At 46.6% G+C, this 22,717-nt stretch overlaps 1 protein-coding gene across 1 annotated transcript in view; it reads left to right on the forward strand.

Moving 5' to 3' along the window:
* Window positions 1-12,902: 12,902 nt before the first annotated feature.
* The window catches only part of ETF1 (eukaryotic translation termination factor 1), a 257,735-nt gene continuing 247,920 nt past the window's right edge, over window positions 12,903-22,717 (forward strand). The window contains exons 1-2 of the mRNA XM_069654342.1: window positions 12,903-13,043; window positions 13,131-13,236. Of these exons, the coding sequence (XP_069510443.1) occupies window positions 13,151-13,236 (86 nt within the window). The 5' untranslated portion in view covers window positions 12,903-13,043; window positions 13,131-13,150. The remainder of the gene's footprint in view (window positions 13,044-13,130; window positions 13,237-22,717) is intronic.

A 22,717-nucleotide genomic window follows, 5' to 3' on the forward strand; every position in this document is an offset into this window, starting at 1 on the left:
CCAGTGTTTTGCCATGTGTATTTCTCCTGTTCCTGTGATCTTGGGCTCTGGAGCATACCACTCCATGAGCCCCAGTTTTGTGTGTTACACATCACCTTCAGTGCAGTAACACAGGGTTTTCTTTGAGACTTCCCTCTGACTCAATTTTTCTGGGGCTGACTACCGTCCCCCGAAATAGGTAAAGTTGCCATTAACTTTAAATAGTCACTTTAAAACTACAGACCCAGTGCACATCATCTTACATGGAGTACTGGAAAGGGTTAATTACTATCCCTTTTTGTCTGTGCCTCTCGGAGCTTTGTTTTGCTCTTTTAACATTTAGCCTTGGCTGGTGGCAGTGGTACCTACCCTACCTTTTCTACCGCGATTATACTATATAAACGTGGTATTGTTCCAGGCTATTATATTAGCCTCGAATATAAACCCGCTTGACCAAATACTCTTTCTTTTGGCTCTGGTCGGGTTTATTCGCCATTTCTATTTGTTAAAGTCCTTCTTGTGTTTTACTTTGCACGGCAAACCAGGTTTGCCTTCTTTGTTCACTGCCTTTTGGCGGGCTTCTGCAGAGAAGCCCTCCTCTTGGCGCCTGGGTGTCTAGGTGGGCTGAATGTGAGGGAGGGGTGTAGTCACCCCCTGGACAGGGTATCTTAGGAAACCCAAGTCGCACTTTGCCATGATTGGCTGGGGTGGTTGTCCGGGCCGGACAACCCCCCTGCTGCGTGATTGACAGCCAGGCTGTGTGAATGGAGGATTTTCGCATAAAAGTCAGGACTCTTGGGCTGGAAGTCAGAGTCGCCGCTGGAACTACAAGGAACCGAAGAGAAGCAGGGAAGAAGACGGCTGCTGCAACTACCAAGTCACGGTGAAGCCCTGCTGCAGTCCTGAGCTATCTACCCTTTGACAACCAGAGAAGATCCAGTCCGGAGTCTTCTTCCCTTGAGCCTGATGGGGTCAACCAGCTCATCTTCCACAGCCAGAGGATCCTCTTTGTGGTCGAAATCGCTGCACACCGCTGTAGTGGTTCGGATAGCCATCTGAAGAGCCTCTCTTGTTTTAAAGGAGCGATCTTTTATTCACCGTCGCAGCTGCTGGCCTCATCCCTCGGTAGTGCAACTCACTCCAGACGTCCTCCTTCTTGTCTCCACAACTGAAGAGCCAGGAACTGTGAGTCTGCAGGGAACTACCAGGAACAACTGCCGTGGCACCAGCTTCATCAGAAAATAAGGTACTGTGTCCGACTTTGGGGAACTAGGGTGAACCCCTTTTCTCCTCATCCAAGGCTTGTTCTTGTCTTTTCTCCTTCTTATAACTTTTGCTTCCTCTTTTGACAATATCCAAGTACTCATGGCATCCTTGAATCGTGAACTATCTGACTGTGTGATCCTCGACAACAGGAACTCTGTTCCACCTAACACTGGCACAGGCCTATTGACTTTTATCCGTGGGTTAGAAAGTGTGCCCTGATTCTGTCTGCCTTGACAAAAGTATTGTTGATGTTTTTGCCCCCAACTCTCTTTGGTTAACTCAGGTGCTAAGGTGTGTTTTTACCCCGGTAACATTTCTTTCCGCGGATACGTGTATCTTTAGTAAGACCAAACTGTCATTACTGTCAAAAAGTGATTGCATATGTATTCTCGGTAACGTCTTTTGTTCCAAAACACTGGTCCGTCAAATCCTAAGGTACTTTCCTGAGTTGCCTTATCCAAAGTGAATTGGTTGTGTGTAGTGTATTTTATGTGTGGTTTTAATTTTAATAGAAGTGAAGTGTTTTGCAAACAGATGGTCAAAAATAAATGTACTTTTACTTTTTGTAACCAAAACCTTGAGTCAGTGTTTGCTTGAGTCACAGTAATTGTGGTCCCTTTGTGTAATCTCTAATACTGCTCATTTACTCTTGAGATAAGTCTGGCTGCTCCGCTGCTGCTACCACTTTAACAGTGTAGTACAGGCTTGTACCAAAGGTGAACTTGTATTGCCACTTGTAGTCTTAATTGTGTGTAGTGGTCCCTAAGGGCACTGCACAGGATTCTGCCTAACATTTACCACCAGAAAGAAATAGGATAACAGCTTAGCGCCCAGATACCCAGGTTAGTTCCAACACGGAGCAACACAGGTTCGATCCCTGGGTCCGCGCTTAGAAACCTCTGGGTATTAAGCGCATTATAAATAACCTAACAAAAATATCACACATACTATACTTACCTTGCACTCGTTTTTGATATCACTGGTACTAAATCTGTCCCCTTTTTGTCACAGGTTTCCCCCCTTCTCACCTGGTACTGTTGTTTGCTGGAGCTCTTTGAAGGACTCTTCTTGCGCACAGTCCGAGTCTTGTATAGTCCCGTGTCGGCGTCTTCGGAGTCCAGTGTGCGTTTGGCGTTCCAACGCCTGGGACGTTCAGTATGTCCGGGAAATCTAGGAGTAGAAGAAGTGTACTCGGAGACTGGTACACGGAAGTCCGGAAAACAGAGGGTAAGGTGAAAGGAAGGGAATTAAGGAGGAAGGGATAATAGGACCAGAAACCGGGTATTAAGTAGTCAGCGAGCAGCACACGTCTAGCCACTGAAAACGGTAGCGTTGAGATGCGCGAGGCTGTGGGGGCGTGGCTTACTTATAGAACGTGCTACGTCCAGCGCAGGAGCTGGTAAGCAACGTTCCGTGTTTGACGGCCATGTTGGTAGTTGCGCAGAGAGCAAGCCCTGATGTGCCAGGGACCAGGAAGTCCAAAAGGGACACGTCCGACGATTCATGACAGAATGCCTCCTCCGAAGACCTGTCCCTCCGGGTTTGCCCGGGTGTATGAGGTGATACCTTCTAAGTAATCTGGGAGCATTCAGATTCGAAATTGGTTCCCAGGTGCATTCACTAGGCGGGTACCCTTTCCACTCTACCAGGTATTGTAGCTGACCACGTTTGTATCTGGAGTCACATATTTTGGATACTTCGTATTCCAGTTGATCATTGATAAGTACAGGGTTAGGCTTGGGGGAAGTTTGGGAAGACTGGATGTATGGCTTCAGTAGGGACGTATGAAACACGGGGTGGACCTTCTTCCAAGAGTCGGGTAGTTTGAATCGGAAAGCCACTGGGTTTATGATTTCCTTTATGGAAAAAGGGCCATAGCACCGGGGAGCCAGCTTGTTCGGCCGTAGATGCCGAGGCAGTAGTTTTGAGGATAGCCAGACCTTATCACCCACGGCATAGGATGGTCCTGGTCTTCTTTTGGAATCCGCATAATGCTTGATGTGAGTTTGGGTCCTTTCCAGGTGTTCCTTGGCTTCCTTGTGTATGTTGATGAGAGTTTCGATCCAGGGGTCGACTGTGGGTACTGGTGTAGGATGTGGGAGAATGGAAGGTAGGACTGAAGGGTGGACTCCTTGACTGCAGAAGAAAGGGCTGGTCTTGACAGCCGAGTGATCCGAATTGTTGTAGGCAAATTCAGCCAGGAGTATTAGGAGTGACCAATCGTCCTGTACCTTGGTAGTGAAGCATCATAGATACTGCTCTAGGGTTTGGTTGACACGTTCAGTAGCTCCGTTGGTCTGTGGATGATAACCTGAGGAGAGGGCGCGTTGGATCCCTAATATTCGGCATAAGTGTTTCCAAAACTGAGAAATGTATTGAGGCCCTCTGTCAGATATCATCTTAGAAGGGAGTCCATTAAGTCAGAATATGTGTTCCAGGAAAATTCCAGCAAGTACTGATGAAGATGGTAGTTTGTACAGTGGTGTAAAATGAGCCATATGAGTGAATAAATCAATGGTGACCATGATGGTCGTGTATCCCCTGGAAGGGGGTAATTCTACAATGAAGTCTGTAGCGATGACTTCCCAGGGTCTTGTTGGTAATGTAGGTTGAAGTAGGAGGCCAGCCGGCCTCTGGTTATCATGTTTATTTTGATTGCAAACTGCACAGGCTTGGACATACAGTTGAATATCAGTCTTTATTCTCAGCCACCAAAATTGTCTATGTATTAGGCGGAGGGTGTTGGTGATACCACGATGTCCTGAGTGAAGGGTATTGTGACAGAGATTTATGATTCTTTGTTGTAGTTTCTGTGTGGGAATAACCAGGCCGTTATCCTTGAACAGATCCCGTCCTTTGTTCTTAGACCCCAGCGATTCTTCCCTATAAATTCCTTCCAGAGGTCAGAGGACTGGGTTTGTATACGGACGTCTTCCAGGAGGCTGATTGCTTGAGCAACAAAAATTGTGCTGGGAAATATCTTTGGAAAGGATCGATCCTCAAGAGTTTTGTAGTCGGGACACCGGGATAGGGTGTCAGCAATTATGTTCTGTGTTCCAGGGACATGCTGGATCTAGAATTGGTACTGGGCAAAGAAAAAGGCCCAGCGAGCCTGACGGCTATTTCTACATTCCAGGGACTGTAAAACTTGAAGATTCCGATGGTCCGTGCGGACTTGGACCGGATGTTTTGCTCCCAGAAGTAGATGACGCCACTCTGTGAAGGCTTGACAGATGGCTAACAGTTCCTTTCCCAAAACTGAATAATGGGTTTCGCTAGGAGTTAGAGTTCGTGAAAGATAGGCAATAGGATGTTCTAATTTATCCTCGAATTCCTGCTTTCGAACTGCTCCAATGGCGTAGTTAGAGGCATCCGTTTCCACTAGGAATGGTCGATTGATGTCAGGCTGAGCCAGGATGGGGGCTTGTGTAAACTCTGTCTTCATCCGTTGAAATGCCTCCTCTTGGGATGTGGTCCGGAGAAAGGGAGTATCTTTTTTCAACAATTTAACGATCGGGTGAACTATCTCAGAAAAGGAGGGTATGAACTTCCGGTAGAAGTTGGCAAGCCGCAAGAAGGATTGGATCTGTTTCACAGTTGTTGGAACAGGCCAAGATAGTATGGCTTTTACCTTTGGTCCATTCCTATTCCTTCTGGACTAAGGACGAATCCTAGATAGTGAACCGTGGAGACGTGGAAAAGACATTTCTCGGGTTTAGCCAGAAGCTTGTGTTTGCGTAGTCGCTGCAACACTGCCTTCACATGCTCTTCATGCTGAAGATGGTCCTTAGAAAATATTAGGATATCGTCCAGGTACACTATGACGAAGAGGAACAACATATCAGAAAACACCCGATCCATGAAACGCTGGAAGACCGCTGGAGCATTGGCGAGTCCGAAGGGCATGACCAGGTATTCAAAGTGACCAAAGGGCGTTCTGAAGGCCGTTTTCCATTCGTCACCTTCTCTGATACGGATCAGATGGTAGGCACCTCTGAGATCTAATTTCGTGAAGACTACAGCTCCTCTCACTGCTTCCAAGATGTCTGAGATTAAGGGCAATGGATAGCGGTCCTTCAGGGTGCACTGATTCAAACCACGATAATCAAGAAAAGGCCTAAGCTCTTTGTTATCTTTTTTAGGAACGAAAAACAACAAAGCTCCTGCGGGTGATTTGGATGGTCGTATAGTGCCATTTTCAAGGTTGGTATCCAAGTATTCGCAGAGGGCCCTTTTCTCGGGTTCGGACAAAATGAACTTTCTTCCAAAGGGAATCACGGCTGAGGGTTGAGTGTCTATAGCACAGTCTTCAGGTCTTTGAGGTGGTAGGGCCTGAACCATGGCAGTTGAAAAGACATCAGTGTAATCCTGATAGGCCCTAGGAACCTGGATGATATTTGAGACCATGAATGGCCCTTGCTGGTCTGACGGCGTAGCTCCAGGAAATGTCGGTAAGGAATCCAGGAATAGACAATGAGCCATACAATGTTCTGAACCCAGAAACAAAGAACCTGCTGCCCAGTTGATGTATGGGTTGTGCTTTTGTAACCAGGGCATACCCAGCACCATTGGGTAGTGAGCTGACTTTATGATGTCAAATTTGATCACCTCTCTATGGTGATTTATCGAGAGCTGCAAGTCCCGAGTTTGTAGAGTTATTGGACCTGATGAGAGGGGTCTTCCATCAATAGCCTCTATAGGTTGCGTGATGCCTCGAGTTTCATATGGAATGTGGTGGGTAGTGACCCAATCTTGATCTATAAATATCGCCATGGCTTCAATCCACCAATGCCAAAATGGGATAGGTTTCGTTCTGGGATGGCGATAGAAAGGCCTGTAATATCACAAGATTGTTTTGTCCAGGAGAGTTGAAGGATGGAATAGACGTGGAGCAGACTTCTCTCTCCTGAAACTGTGCTCCATCTAGGATCGGGAGCTGGTGTTTCCCGAACGCCGTGGAGGGGCTAAGGGACATTCCCTCACTAGATGTCTTTGTCTGAGGCACAATACATACAAAGCCCGGTGTGAATCCGTCGCATTCTTTCCTGCGGGATATGGGTCCGCGGAAGGCCCCGAGTTGCATAGGTTCGGGTTCATTAACGGGGTTAGGAGTGTGCTCAGTCTTCGAGGAGGTTTCCATGGAGGTCTTTTGGAAAGACAGTCTAGATTTCTTCTTTTCTGCCTTCCTTTACTGGATACGGAAAACTATCTGTAGGGAGAGGTCCATAAGAGCCTGGAATGTTCCTGGTCGAGCCACTCTGGCGAGCTCATCTTTTATTTCTTCATTTAATCCTCTCCGAAAAAGGGTAAAGCAGGCTTCTGAGGACCAATCTGCTTCTTTTGGCCAATTGCTTAAACCGTGTCACATATGCAAGCATGTCTTGGGAACCTTGTTGGAAATCCAATAAGCGTTCTTGGGCACTATAGACCTGTTCTGGGCGGTCAAACATGGTCTTTAGAGCCTGCACAAATCCATCGTAGTCATCCAGGAGGGCATCTCCGGAATTGACTAAGGGCGTGGCCCAAGTCAGTGCATTCCCAGAAAGATGCGAAATCATAAAGCCCACCTTTGCCCTGGGAGTACAAAAGTAGTAGGGCTTGAATGTGAAATGGACTAAACATGAGTCAAGGAATCCGCAAAGGGTTTTTGAAGAACCGTCGTATTTATCAACTACTCTGCCCAGCAATACGCTTTCCTTGGTCGCGGAATCCCGGAACAAAACGAATTGTTTTAACGCTGCATTCTCGGCCTTAAGATTTTGCACTTCAGTTGCTAGTTCCTGCATGCCGCGCATGAGATCTTGAAGTGCCGCCTCCATGTTCGTATCAATTTCAGTTCAGTGTGCGTTCGGCGTTCCAACGCCTGGGACGTTCAGTATGTCCGGGAAATCCAGGAGTAGAAGAAGTGTACTCGGAGACGGGTACACGGAAGTCCGGGAAATCGAGTGTACTCGGAGACGGGTACACGGAAGTCCAGAAAACAGAGGGGAAGGTGAACGGAAGGGAATTAAGGAGGAAGGGATAATAGGACCAGGAACCGGGAATTAAGTAGTCAGCGAGAGCGAACTACGGCAGCGCACGTCTAGCCACTGAAAACGGTAGCGTTGAGACGCGCTGGGCTGCGGGGGCGGGGCTGCGGGGACGTGGCTTACTTATAGAACGTGCTACGTCCGGCGCAGAAGCTGGTAAGCAACGTTCCGTGTTTGACGGCCATGTTGGTAGTAGCGCAGAGTGCAAGCCCCGATGTGCCAGGGACCAGAAAAGTCCAAAAGGGACACGTCTGACGATTCATGACACTTTTGTTACAGCTAGGCGCATACCTGGTGGTCTTTTTTCTCTTTTACTTGAATCACTGTCCTGCCTGTATTGGTTTTAACAATTAGGGGGGTGCTTCAAGGAAAAGGTCCCCCTGTTTCAGGAGACCCCAAAATATTGGGGTTCTGGATAGTGCTGCTAAGATTGACCAGCTACCCTTCTGCCCCATCTGTGAGTACACTGACAAAAATACTTTCCTCAGGATGGCAAAGCAAATGTCTTTTCCACAACACTGTTTGGTGTATAACAAAGGAAGAATTTTCTACTTTACACAATGGCAGAATGTTTCATTTAAACTTCTGCTTGAAATGTCAAAAATTCTCATTCACAAAACCGCCCCAAAATGATTTCTTGGTGTACTCTCTTGCCAGGAATTTCTTAACGGAACCTTTAGATATTCTGATTTACTCCCCTGCCAGGAATTCCCCCCTTTTGGCTCTTGCAGATCCCCTGGCTTACTCTCCTGCCAGGTAACTCTTTCCAAAAAGGGTTCACTGCCTGATGTGTATCTTTCACCAGGTCTTTCTACAATGTTTACTTTCTTTCTTCTACAATGTTCACTTTCTTTCAAGTATATACACAGTTGCACTTCTTCATTGTTTATAACTCTTTGACTTCAGTTATTACTTGTTTCAACTTCCCACTTATTGACATCTCATACATTGGGGTTTGTTCAAGTGCTGTCTGTCAACTTCTTTCTTAGTATCTCTTGGCTTTGGGCAATGCTTGTTCCAATTTTCACCAAATTGACATTTCATATAAGGAAATCTGTACAACTTTAGCCTTTCAACTTCTTCAATAGTGTCTGTTGGCTTATGGCAATTCATGTTTCAAGTCTCCCCAAATTGCCATCTCATGTAAGGGTATTTGTACCACTTTTGCCCTTCAGTTCTACTTGGTCGGTATTCAAAATAATGACTCCAGCGTTCATAAGTTTGTTGGCATGTCCCGGGGCCCCCAACATCTCTGGGACCACTCACCGTTGTAATGTGCAGCTGCGGCAAAGGTTTACTCTTGGGCAGATTTCCCCTGTAAGGCAGACTTTCTTTTGGTTCCGGCGTCGGCTTTCCACCTGCTCGGCAAAGGAAGGAGGGACACCCCACAGGACCGTGTCCTCTTCGGTCTCGCGGCAGCTGTCTTTCTTCCAGCTGACCCTCCTCCAGAGCACTCGCTGTGGGTTTACCAGACTCCCGCTCCTCTGGTAAGGTCAGCCTTGAGGCGGTTGCCTTTAAGTACTAAGCTCTTCTAAAAAAAAGGGAGAGAACATCCTATCATATTCATCAGTAGATAACTCAAGGGTAGAGAACTTAGGTGGGCTACTGTTGAAAAGGAATGTTTTAGTATAGTTTGGAGCCTTAGGCGTTTTAGGCCCTACCTTACGGGGTCTACCTTCAAGGTCCAAACAGATCATAAGCCCCTAAAGTGGCTTATGCAGATGAAGGGTGAGAACCCGAAACTGCTCAGGTGGTCCATTAGCCTGCAAGGGCTAGACTTCACCATAGAGCACAGACCAGGGAAGAGTCACGATAATGCAGATGGCCTTTCCAGAAGGTATGTTGACCGTCTGGATGAGGGTGTCTATCCCGTGGGAGATTAGGCACCCTCCACCTCAGTCTGGGGGGGGGCGACTGTGATGCTGAAAATGCATCGGAGGGACAGGGCCTCCGTATCCTTGTCCTTTACTGCTCTTTATCGTGTGTTCTGTCGTGTTTTCCACGCAGGAGTTCATGTGGGACTCCTGGCGGTGCAGCTCTCTTTCTTTTGGTTTGGTGAATGGACCCGTGGGATACCCTTATGGCACCCATGGGTGGGGGTACAACCCTGTGCCCCTAGTGTATGTTTTTGGGTACCTGTGGGTGGCCCGCAGAGCCGGGTATGGGCTGGTGGCAGCTCCATGCTGAGTTTGACAGGTGTGCGGGGTATCCTCCATTTTGGGATACCCCAGCCCTGCCATTGGGATCAGTTGATTCCTGATGGAAAACAAGATGGCCCCGGTGGCCTCTTGCTTTCTATTACCCATTACCTTGTTTTCCCAAAGTCCTGGGAAGCCCTGACTCTGTCCCTTCCCCCTGACTGGCTGTTGGGTGGAAATGCCATATATGGTGTTGTTGTGAAGGCCCGGCCAGACTAGCTGGAGCCTTCCCGGTGATGTATGTTGTGGGTACCTCCTGTGGGTGGGACCTGGGTGAATAGAGTGTGTGACGAATATGCATTCTGTGTTGCGGGCGTCTAGTATCTGGTGGTTGACACAATGACTGAGACAACCCTGCCCGAAACCGGTATGAATGCGGCTTGGAGTGTTGAATGGCTCGGTACTTGTCCCATTACACATAACTTGTTGTGAGTGTCTTGAGAGAAGTGAATGGCCTGAATACCTCGTGTGCCTGATTGGCTGCCTGGCTGCCTGAATGCCCGTATTCGTGATTGGATGCTTGAGTGTGACCCAGCGGAATGAATGGGAGATCAACAATATATCTGGGGACCTCTCACTGCTAGGAATCGTGTTCAGAAGCTGAAGTCCACTACGACGAGTAACTGGATTAACTGACGCTTGACCTTGAAGCCCTGCTGGACGAGAAGAATTGTTGTTGCTCTCCTTGACAATCTGAAAGCTGCTGTGCCTCCAAGGACTGACCCAGAGAGGACCTGGTAAGGCGCACTCTTCCCGAGCTACGAGGGACCATCGTGCACAGCTGATCTTTGCCAAAGCTCCCTGGTAGACAGACCTACGACAGGCTGCCGACCCGATACGGGGACTGCTGCGGAACTCCAAGGAGAAGCACCCGGACTGTTGTCCGCCACTGTCGACGACCACCGTAGCCGACCGGAGCCGCCGTGCTCCAGTATGCCTAAGAACTTAAATTGATCATCGGACGCTCTTGTCTGCATCGTCATCCGCTTGTCTCCCGCTGGAGAAGGCCCGACCGTCGACGCGCCGAGGAGCATCCACCGGTGGGTTTCCCGCCACCTAAACACCACAGAGACGCCGACGACTCGACGCCCTTGCTGGGCCACAGTTCTTCATCATCTCTTTGCGGTCCAGAACTATCGTCACTGAGGTGCCCCGCACGCCTCTTCCTTGCAGGACGCCAACACGGCGACGAGCACCGCTAGGAACGAAGCTGCCACTTCCCTGTTCACCGTCGGACGTTCGACGACCCGTGACTCCCGCCTTAAAGGGAGGGCACTCAAGAAGGGCCGTCGATTCCCCGACACCGAACGCCAAGTTCCCCGACACCTCTCGACGATCCGTGGCTCCCGCCTGAAAGGGAGGCACTCAAGAAGGATCGGTCGGCGCATCGTCGGAGAACTCTACTCCACCAGGTACATTGGGGGGGTAAAACCTTAATAGGAAGAAGTGAGACTATTGAACATATGGACTGGGCTTGTGCGATATATCTTTATTTTACAGGTTGCCCAGGTGGGGGGATCTCCACACAGAACTGTGTCTGGGGTACGAGGCCAGTATTCTGCCTATTGTTTCAACCATCTTGCGTTCCTTCCTATCTCTATTGCTGGTTTCCTCGTTATTGATCTGTGTGACATTTTAACCGTACAGTTGATGCACTTTAATGAGATTTGATAACATTGGTGGTACCACTTTAGAATTGTATATATTTATCATTATTGACTTCCGAGTACAAAGTGCGTTATTGTGATCCAGGAACATACCTTTGAATATTAATTATATAGAGACTGTGTTTTCAGTAATACAGTGTGTGGACATTCCTTTGTGGGGGTTCGGGGGCTACACTGTACTTAAGAACCAGCCTGCATCACCTCCTGAGAAGCTAGGCCTTGATTGCTCGTCCATTGCTACCTTATAGAGAATCTTGGCTGGGGTCTTCTGTGCCTCTCCTCTACCATATAGAGAGCAGAAGTACAGACACCCCCTACCAGTCTTTACAAGGACACTTTAGGCTGGGGATCAGTGATGACTTCATAGGATTCATCACTGGGAGTAGAAACAGAAGAGGGAACCAGGAAGTGTTGTCAAGCCTTCTCTAAAGGAGCAGGGAGCAGTAATCCTGTGTTGCCACAGAAGGGGCTGTGGAACATTGTACTACCCAGAAAGGGAGGGAACCCTTGAAACCCAGAAGCCTGTGAGGAACCAAGTGGAGCTGTAGTCTCTCTCACTGGGGGAACCAAGAGGACCAGTCTGCCTCTCAGAAAGGGGCAAACCCTTTGGCACCAGCTGTGTGCAAGAAACTAAAGGAAGTTGGAAGCTCACTCACTGGGGGAACCAGAGAGAAAGCGGTCCTCTGAGGAGGAACATTGGGAGCCGTAGCATGGAGACGGATCAGGAAGCCCGGAAAGGAGAAAGCTGCTGCAGCGCTGGTCCAGAGAAGAGAGGCCGCTCAATGAGCAAAGAAGGTGAAACTCCTGGTCTCCTTGAAGGTTGGTACGGGCTAAGAGAAATCGCCACGCTGAACAGAGGAAGACGGACAGCGCAGGGTGGCCACAGTTCGTAGAAGGACACAGAGAAAAGGCTAAACCCCACAGCAGGCGTCAGGCATCCAGGAAGACCCGAGATCATTGCGGCCCATGAGGTAAGGTACGCGGATGGACGGGGAGACCCCAGGGCCCCTATAGAGTGGTGGAAGCAGTCGAAAGGCCAGGGGAAGGAAGCCACTTTCCCTGGTGTTGTGATCTGGTCAGGAACCCTGGGAAGAACTGAATAGCAAGAAAGCCTGAGAAAGGTTATGGGGAGGAGGTCACCCCCCTCGTGTGATAACTGTGAGAGATCAGTTGTTTGAAGCCAAGAGAAGGAAAGGCATACTCACGGTGCTTGTGAAACAGAAGGAAAAGGCGAGAGGGGCGAAAGACAACCCAACTGGAACGGGAGAACATTAATATGGTAACACACCTGGGCAAGGGAATCATCCCGTCTGGTGTAACAAGAACTTTGAGACTATGAGAACTGTTAGGAGGAAGGGAGATCCTCCTGAACTTTGGTTTTAAATCTTCTTTTGGGCACCTTATTCGTGGTATTTTGGTTATTCTCTACACAGAATCCCCTTTTCACGTTATCCTTAGTTGTAAGTGTAAGGGACAGAAATAGGTTGGGACAGAGGATAGTGGCCACATTTTTATTTGGACATCCTGACTGAGATATTAGTAAGTTTGGTCGAGACAGGAGGGAAAAATAGATGGTTCCCCAAACCCGTTTTAGTTTCAATAAAAGTTTAGAACAATCGAAGGTACGGGCGCAAAAGAACTACATATCCCACAACACGTGTACAATCGTGGTAGCCCAGAACCCCAAAACCAATGGAAACACTTCTTACTCCATACTTCCGCCAATCCTAGAGCGACATGCTCTGACCGGAAGTGAGGTGTTCACTCCTCATGTGAGCGGATAGAGATTGCAACACATGCAGCCAAGAGAGCTTGAGAAGCCGGTTCGTACGTCAGAGCTGGAGAGCTCCCTGCCTCGCTGAGGATAGTCGAGCGGCGCGGGAGACAGCCGGCGACTGGGACAGGTGACAGGAGGCCAGGGCAGAGGTGCCCGAAGGCAGGGCTAAAGCTCGCCTGGCCAGTCACTAACCACATCTTCTTTCTGTCCGCAGCGCGGCCCTAGGCAGAGAAGATGGCGGACGACCCGAGCGCTGCGGATAGGAACGTGGAAATCTGGAAGATCAAGAAACTAATCAAGAGCTTGGAAGCGGCCAGGGGGTAAGGGCTGGCGACGCGGCTGCCAGAGTGCGCAGAGCAAGGGAAGGATGGTAAATTGGCTAAATGGTTTGCGCTGTAGTTAAGGGCCGCAGAAACACGGTTGAGTAAAGGGCACTTGAACAGACTCAAGAGTAAGGGCTGGCGGCAGTGTCATCGATGAGGTCTCTTTGCGATATAGGCTGAAAGATCCCGTGGCAGCCGGAAGGTTGGGGCGCGGTTGTCACAGTTTTAAGGACCGACGGTGATCAAACCGGGCAGTGGATGTCCAATTCCTAGAGTTTGGGAACACGTTGTTAATGGAGTAGACCCTCTGGTAGGCTTTATGTCGACTCTTGTAAGCTGTTCCTTTGGCCCGCCAAAGCAGCTGGAAGTCATTCGGGCCGAGTGCTAAACCGATGGAAAGCTTTTTAAATGGCTCAAACCCGCGTCGGTAGTTTGTCAAAAGTGGGTGCAACCATGACGTTTGCTTCTGGTTATAAACCAATACGATTGCGTGCGTTTGTTTGACGTATGTATGCAAACAGTTACGAATTACTGTGGTCATGGAAGTTCAAGCACCTGTAACCTTCTCCACCCACCCCTTTCGTTTAAATCAACATTGAGTAGCATGACAGTACATATGTCATCCGATTTTAGTTAGGCGATTGGTCCGTGTCAGTTATTGACGCATGGCAAAGGAGGAGTTTGACGTCAAAGGCGAGTTCCTTATTGTTAAAACGTTCGCATTCTCAAAGCAGTTGTTGTAAAGCCCGGCAGGGACAACTGCTCGACCCTAGCATTTTGTTATTTGACTTCATTGTCTAGACATCTGGTTTCATGTTACAAAACACTTTTCACGTTTATTGGTAATTAGAAATGTGAGTTTCATGGTTGCACGAAAGCTTGTCAAGACTTACTCTTACACGTGTTATCTATGACACGAGGTAAGACTAAATCGTTTTGTAAATGCAATATTTTTACTTTTGCGAAGACCATTTACTCGTGTAAGATGTCGGTTTCGCCATAGTTTACCTACAGCAATTTGTGTTTTTAAGGAAATGGTACTGGCAAATCAAGTGTTCATTCTTTTAATCCTACTTGAAACAATCGGCAAGTTTTTGTATTGAGAGAAGTTAAATACTTTCCTATTCAGCATACTGGAGAATTGCCATACGTAGTCATCCAAATAGCAGACCATAACATGCCATGGTAACATTTTCACCTACAACAAAGCCATTTTTGTCAACCAGTGCAAGATCTATGAACGCATGTAGTTTCTGGTAACTGTCACTAAAGCCCTTCAGTGTATGCCGCCGGCTAGGCGTGAGTAAAATGCAGTTAACGCAGAGGAAATTGTGAGGTGTCAGTCAGGATTGAGTTTGGGCGGTTATATTTATAGCAAGTATGGCGTTTCATAAAAGCCACAGTTAAAAAGGTTTAACCAATAAAACGAAAATAAACACAATAAATGTTACATGGTCTATTTCTGAAATGGCATGTTTTATGGAAAGTTAAAACCTGCATTTCCTTCTCTATTTAGGAGCCTGCAATGCATGTGGGACAGAGCCCCAACTGAGAAACTGAAGCTTCTGTTATTTAAGATGCTAATCATATCACTGCTTTTGGGGGTCCCCAATTAAACATACATTCTTGTACTTTGAGTTGAAAGGTGCTGTGCGCTTGTGCATTCATCCTCGGAAGGGATGGAATCGACAATATTGTTGCCCTCCAGCTTAGTGAGTTCGGGCAAATGTGTGCTGAAATCAACATTACAAATCGGGCAGGAAAATCTGTTGTAGTATTTTTCACATACCATAGTGGCTTATAATTCTTTATAGCGCTTCTTCCTGTGTGTCTTATGTATGCAACTAGCTCTGTAATGCACCCTGTTTCCTCGAAGGAGTTATACAATCGTGTCAAGTGCGGGGTAAGAGTAGGTCAGTATTTTTTTTTTTTTTTAATTATAAAAGGTGTCTGTGAAGCCATTTGGACCTGGGGAAGTTTCCCCAATAGCTACGCGAGTCCCTGTGATGTCCTCCAAGAAAATCGGCAGTTTCATCACGTTCAAATATGCTTTTGTGGGCCCACTGAGGCCTGTCTGAGGAGTTGAGCTCAAAGCACCCTAGAATTACCTCTGTCTACCATGCCCTGCTCCCCCTCACAGATTGTCTGGGCTGCTTCCCTGCCCTAGTTGCGCTAAGGAAACTCATTTCCACCTTTCTGGCCCTTAGCAGATCTAACTGGCCTCGGCCTGCTCGGTGGCATTTCAACGTATCTCTCTCTAGTTGTGCAATACCCCCTTTTAGGCATGATGTCCTTAAATTGTGATTCCAAGTCTTCCTCCAGTTTCCTTTTCTGCATGTACTTGGGTCCCTTAAGAGTGATCAACTCCCTTTTAATAACCGCCTTGAAGGCGTCCCACCATATTCCTGGGGAGGTATCAGATATGGCGTTCTACCGAAAATGGGTCTGGATTTTCCTCTCCGCCGTCGCTGACAAGACAGTGTCCGCTAGTATTCAATCTGGCAGGGACCATTACAAGAGACCCCTCTGGCTTTGGTACATGTCTATCGTTGCATCCAGGTGTGCATGGCCAGACAATGCTATCGCTCCAAGGGAAACCTATTGCTCCGCTAGCTGGGCAGACACCCAAATGTAGTCTATGCGTGGCAGTCTCCTATGGACGTGTGAATAGTATGTTTGTCCCGCTTCTGTGCCCCTGTAAGGGCGCCATATGTCTATTGGTCGTTCCCCATAAACTTCTCTTTAAGCCTTTTGAGATTGTGCTCCCTGGGTTGGGTGCCCCACCCTACTGCGATCTGCCTCTGGTGCCCATACCACATTCAAATCTGTCAGTAGGACCTGACTCGACCAGTTCGGCCATTGTCCCTCTCAGTAACCCATCCTGTCTGAATTTGGTGCATAAACCAGCGGAGTGAACATATCCGATTTAATGTGAAATTTAACGAATCACCCTTGTTTGCCCCCCCCCCCCCCGATTCTAGAACCACCTATCAGACCCCCGCTGTCCTATCCTTTGCGTTAGCTTGAAAGATATGGTGGTAAATCTGCGCAATTGTACCCTTGACTTGTCACTCCTGTAATGTGGTTTTCTTGAAGTGAGTCTGGTTTCTGACGCTTCAAGAAGTTGTCCACCTTGCGCCGCTTTGGCAGGGAGTTCAATCCCCAGATATTATAGGTGAGGACTTTAAACCCCACGTCTGATCCTCCCGCTGCCCTCGTCGACCCCCTTTTTCTGTCCCCGCCCGCATTCCTTCAGAGGCTGTCTGCCCACCGACTATGCAATTGCTAGTGGCTGCGCTCCTTGCCCTCCCAGTTCCGTCACCAAGAACCAGACCTCATGTACTGCAGCCCCCCCCTTGGAACAGCACAGGCTGATCCATGGATCCTAGAGACAATTTCGGGACCATCCTTGGACGGTGTCCCGGTAAACTACATGGACTCGGAAATTATGGAGAGGCAGCACTATCACTCTCCTATGAGAGTCCAAGAACTAGTATGTATTTAAGACGCAACACATACTAGTATTGGGCATCTGAGGTTGACATGTCCCTTTACAATAATTGGGGGCATGATTGCTTGAACAGGTCATTCTTATCACTAGTACTCAACTGTAAGTATGACTTATTGTACAGACAATCTTGTCACGTCTGTCTCCTGAAGGTAGATAAAATGGCTACATATAAATAACATCCTAATTATATTTCTATACGATTTTGTAAGGCAGACATTTGTAGTACAGTGTGTAATATAAGGTAGGAGGAATTCATATATGGCCGCATTTCCAATAGTAAAATGTTCATTGTTGTATTGGTTGAATCATTTCTCATATCCCATTTCAGTATGTTTCAATATCTGACAACTGGTTTACAATTTATAGTTGACAGTGAATGGGTATAATTCCCATAAATAGTAATTGCAGATGGCCTGTTCCAAGAACCCAATGGTCATGCATGGATACCTAAGCATTAATCAGTTAGAGATTCTGTCATACTCTGTTACAAATGCTGTCGTGGTATCAATCCATACGGTATGGTTGTGTGCTGGATATTTAAAGAAACGGTGTCAGTGAAGTTCTTCATTGGGTCCCATCGGGGCCATGGAGTTGAATCTGGATCCAGAAAATGTTCTCTTTTGGCTTAAAGGGTATTCATAGCCCCTCCTCTTGGTACATTTTCCAGTACTACATATCTCAACTGTGCTAGAATCATGTCTGCGAAGCATCTGGACACTGGGGATTTCTGATTACCGGTTCTGATGTTTGATTTGTGCTGTTGTTCATTCTTTTATTTTCCAGGAGGTGCTTGGGCCTACGTAGCATCTCCCACAGAGACAGATTAGGCCATATATCGGTCATTTTGAGTCACAAGTGGGGAACTGTTTGGGATACATTTTTTGTCCAGTCTTGTGATGAAGTGGTCACCTTTTTGGATGTTTGGTTTTCCAATGAATGTTTGTTTGACCTGATCTATTTTTTCGGCCTGCGCAATGTTGTCTAAGGCTTCTGCCTTGAGTATATGCCCTCATCAGTGGTTTGGGAAATAATTTGTTGATTTGGATGGGGGGTCCAATGATCTTCCAGTTTTTCTTTATAATACCCTTGATCAGACAACTCTGTTTAGAGAATTTCATAAAGTGTACAAAAGGTGGTTCATTCTGGCGTGTTTGGAGTGTGAGGAGATTCTTTTTGATCTGTTTCACGTCTCCTTTCAGCTTTTTCTAATGCCTCGATAACCCCCGGCTTCGAATGTGTTAGATACGTTTTCCATAGTTTAACAGTAGGTCTGATCTTCTGAGAACTTCTCTGTATTCTCATGTACTTGCTCAATGGTAAGTTATTTTCAGATGAGGACGATAACTTGCATAATGCAGTGTGGTGTTCACATCAGTGGGTTCCTGGCAGATGAGGTAGTACGTTTATTTCTGCTTGGTGTTATAAGGACATCTAAGAAGTGGATTGTGTTCCAATCTCCAGTGTAAATTTAATTTGTGGATGTTAATTGAGATATTTCAAGAATGTTTCCAGTTCATCCTTGGGACCCTTCCAGATACCAAATAGATCAGTGTATCTTTTCCACAAGTTTGGTCTTCCATATTTGGTGGTCTAGTTTGTGTTGTCTTGCATACAAAAATTGGCGTATACTGGGGCCATTGGTGACGCTCATTGAAGTACCTGATATTTGGAGGTCGAAGTATTTTTGGAAGTGAAAATAATTGTTGTACAAAATCTTAGCCAACTCAAGGGTGAATACTTTATTAGATGTAAAAGTCTTCGTGTAGGTGGGCCCATTCAAGAGCATCCAGACCATTGCTATGAGGAATGGACGTATACAGGCTCTGTACATCCTGGGTGAATGGTGTCCAATCTTCATATCCGTTCCAGTGTAGTGAGGAAATTGGTGCTATCTCTCAAGTAGGTCGTAATCTTTTGTACAATTGGTTGGTGCAATTTGGCCACATATCTGGCTAGAGGGTCGAAGATGCTATTAGTAACAGCCACTATTGATTTTAAGGGTAATGTACTAAGATTCTTATGGATCTTTGGAAGTCCATAGAATACCAGCATGATGGTGAAATGTATTCAGATAATACTTAGTTCTTTCAGTTATCCATTCTTAGTCCAAAGCATTCAATACGGGTCGGTGTCTTTGTCATTTAGAATTGTTAAACAGCGTTGTAAAAAATCACTGTCCATGATTACAATCGCACCAACCATGTTTAGCTGATTTAATTGTTTATAGATGTCATTAGCTAATTCTGAGTAACTTGTGTTGCTGTTTCCTTAAAGTTTGTGCTTTGAAGTCAGTATTTTATAGACTGATGGAGTATTCAAACTGATCGAGTGCTGACACTGGGCTTAAATGTGGTTTTGGATTTCATTTCCAAACATTGGTCTTTCCTCTATGGGTGGTACTGAGTCGCAGAATACCATCTGCCTCATGTTTTCTTGTAAGCTTGGCTATATTTGTGTTAATTAAAGAGGTATTTGTTGGAACAAAGGATAGTCCTTAATTGAGTGGGTGCATTTCTGGTTTGGCGAATACCCGATTGGAAATGTTGACAACTAATTTACTGTCTTATCTCACCCTCCCGCCCTCTTAGTTTTCTTATCTCTTCTCCTTGTTTTTCCTGCCCTTAAAAGACTACATGAGGATTTAGTTGCTGCCCCTTTTGGCAGTGAGGGATTCACGTCTGTGACACTATTGTCTGTAATTTGAATTGAAGATGGCGTGGTGCTGTTTCCTAATGTCACTAGATGGATGGGTTTCTGCACCAGTGTTTTGGGTTGTTTTGGTTGGCTGGGTTGTCCACTTGGTTAAAAAGGTTGGTTCTGGTAATTATACTTTTGCCACGTAAGTACACTATCACAAGAGTAGTTCAAAATATCCCTTCTAAATGTCCTGATTTTTTTTTTTTTTTTAAATTTTTTTTTACCAATTTCCCGGTTTTAAGTTTCTAGCTTCCTATTGGTATCCTTTAGTATCTTGGACAGTTCTTGAGACAAGTCTGTTTTTAATGTTCTTTAAGTTCCGTGATGTCTTGTTCTATGGTCAAAAGTATTGGATCAAGAGAGCATTTAAGAATCTGCTCCCATATTTTCAGTGTTGCTGTTCTCTTTTGCATTGAGTTGGACATAGATATATTCTGGGTCTCCTTGGTGTTTGTTTGGCCTTATAGTACTGAGCTAATGTAGAAGGGTGGATATTTCCCTCCTGATATATACTCTATAGTGGAAGTTGTTCTTTCTGTGTCTTTGATTACATCAAGAATGTGTGTTGCTTCTTTGTCGCTGAAGGCTAATGTTGTAGCATGTTTGGTTTTGAGTATTTTCGTTTTTGAAAATGACTGACTTGGATGCCAATTGGTAATCCTCCCAGGGCTGGGGGGATACCTCAGGGTTAACGCATTTTGTCTTGAAATCAAGACCACGCATGGCAACAGGGGTGTGAATCCTAGGATCTTACAAATTGGTTCCTGATATTAAGCATGTTACAAAAGAATAATTGTGAATATAGAGGGTGCATACCGTTGGTAGTGTCACTCCACAAAGATGTGGTTAACTTGTGAAATGAATAGAACGGATCAAGGTAGTGTACACCTTATTACGTAATGGGTAATAGATTCAAGAATAACGACTAATGTATACAAAGGTGCTGGGGAGATAAAGCTGGTCTGGCACAAAGTCGCCAAACTAATCACAAAGCAGTGGCCTAAATTGATGTACACTCCCTTCCCCTGCACACCCTCAAAGCTGTTAAATGACCTTTTACAGCTAATGGATGTCATGTATTGAATTATTCAATCATCTAAAAAAGATGAGATCTCCAGTAATCATTCAATACGTTCAATGTGTTGAATTTAATCAAATGTTACGCGCACAGAGTGCAACAGGTTAGGAGACTTGAACATTTCTATTGATGGGTAAGGCCATCTGCCCCGTATTGAAACAGCGATCCCAGCCTATATAAATAAAATGAGGTCGTCGGGAAGTAACAAATGAATGTCCACGGTCCAAACTATTTCTAACTGACCATACCACTTTTTAAACTAAAAGTAGATCGGGAGAACGTAACCCTTATCCTAGGCGTCTTATTGAAATGTCTCTTTAGTACGTTTGTCTTTTTCAGATGGTCTCTTGCCACCCTTTGGATAAGTTCTTGCAATTCTTTCACAATACACTTGTGTTTTTATCTCCTCCTTTAGGGCCTGCCTTTTCGACAGTCCGGACACCCTTTCTTACAGTCTTTCCAGACTTGTGTGCCTTTATGGCTCTTGTATCCCAGACCTTCTTAGTTTGGATGTACTTTGTTGTAATTTGACCTTCCCCCTTCTCCTGGGGCTTCTCACTTGGATTATTTTTCCCACTTCACATTCATACTTGTAGGATGCTCTCGCTGGTTTGTTCCACTCTTTACTTCAACCATGGGGTACATTCCCCTCTTTCTAGGGCATTGTTGCCCAGTCCTTAATGAGTCTTCTCTCGGGCTTATTCGTTATTCTCTTATCGCTTTATCACAGTTCTACCTAAATGGTTTTATATTCATTATCTCGTCAATTTCACTTGGAGAACTTTTTTTTTCCCGCTTCATTACATTGCCCCTCCTGGTTCTCCCTGTTGCCTCCTTGCCTGCAGGGGAATGTTGTTGGGCTTGGCTATATTGTGCCCAAACCTTCCAGGTGGGGAGTGGATGAGACTCCCTGGTTCCTCCAACCCTGACCGATCGCACGGAGAGAGAAGACCGCGGACAGGACGCCAGAAATACCACTCTGTATATTGTTCTTCTCGATGTTGCCGGCGTCCTGCCCTCTCTTCTCCGTGCGACCGGTCAGGGTTGCAGGCACCAGGAAGTTTCGTCCACTCCCCACCTGGGTGGTTTCGGCGTAGTTGGATGGGTGCGGACCACCAGTGTCGTCATGGTCACGCCACCACCAGGGTTATGATTCCTGTTTTTCTGTTCTTGTGAACGCCAGACCTCCATTGTTTTTTTTTTTTTTTTTTGGCATTCAGGACTTCTCAAAGTCTGCAGCTCTCCTTTGCTCCTCCTCTCCATGGGGTGATGTTGTGGGGGGAGGGGCTTCCCCTGCTTATGAACCTCTCTCCTCTCCATGGCAACCTGATGCCAGGGGTTTGCCCTGGCCCTCTCTCCTCAGTTAAATTTGTCTCTTTAAAGAGACAGATTGTTTTCCTGGTGCATAATGTATTTTAGTTTTGCTTTCTGCCAAAGGTCCATGTTCTTCACACATCATTGTCCCATATATGCTGCTACAGTGGATGCTCCAGGGAGTTCTTTGCAGGATCGGGATTCCTTATCCCCTAGGGGGTGCATCTCCCAGTGAGCCCCACTTGCCCAGACACCTAGGGAGGATCTTGCGCAGTGGACTCGCCTCCCTAGCCTTAAAAAGGGAGCGGCTCCACACCCCCTCCCCCGTGCCTCCCCCAGGGGAGACGGGAAGCTCACCCTGATTAGTCAATGTCTAAAGACAAGCTGATGGCAGCAAGTTGCTTTTTTTTTAAAAACGTTTTTTGGCATTTTTTTTTAATGTGTGCCTTCGCTTTTAACATGTTTGGCTACTAAACATGGCCAGTGTCCTAAAATGGCCATGCCACAGGGTTGTCGCGTGTCCTTTGGCCTTCTTCCTTCCTTCTCAGGTCAGAAAACCATATAAGATGATGCACTTGCCCAGACAAAGCTGCTGCTATTGTGGGCTAGTGATTGTGTCTCTGGGGGAGGGGATGGCGGCCTCAGGAAGTGGGTGGAACCGTCTGGTACCACTCCACGTCTACGGTGCCAGAGTGTCTGGTTGTGTGTGAAACCAACAGTGGTCCCTGATTGGACCATTGCTGGCTGTTTGAATGGTGCAGATCCTTACCATTGGTGGGCTTGGACTTGCTTCAGATCTGCATTGGAGCCAAGTATCCTGTGTAGAAGAGCAGCTGACTGAAGACTCAAGAAGAGGCCCACCAATCCCGTTCCTATCC

Source organism: Ambystoma mexicanum, chromosome 3q, assembly GCF_040938575.1.
Source record: "Ambystoma mexicanum isolate Mex_15411 chromosome 3q, UKY_AmexF1_1, whole genome shotgun sequence".
In the NCBI taxonomy this organism is placed as follows: Eukaryota; Metazoa; Chordata; class Amphibia; order Caudata; family Ambystomatidae; genus Ambystoma; species Ambystoma mexicanum.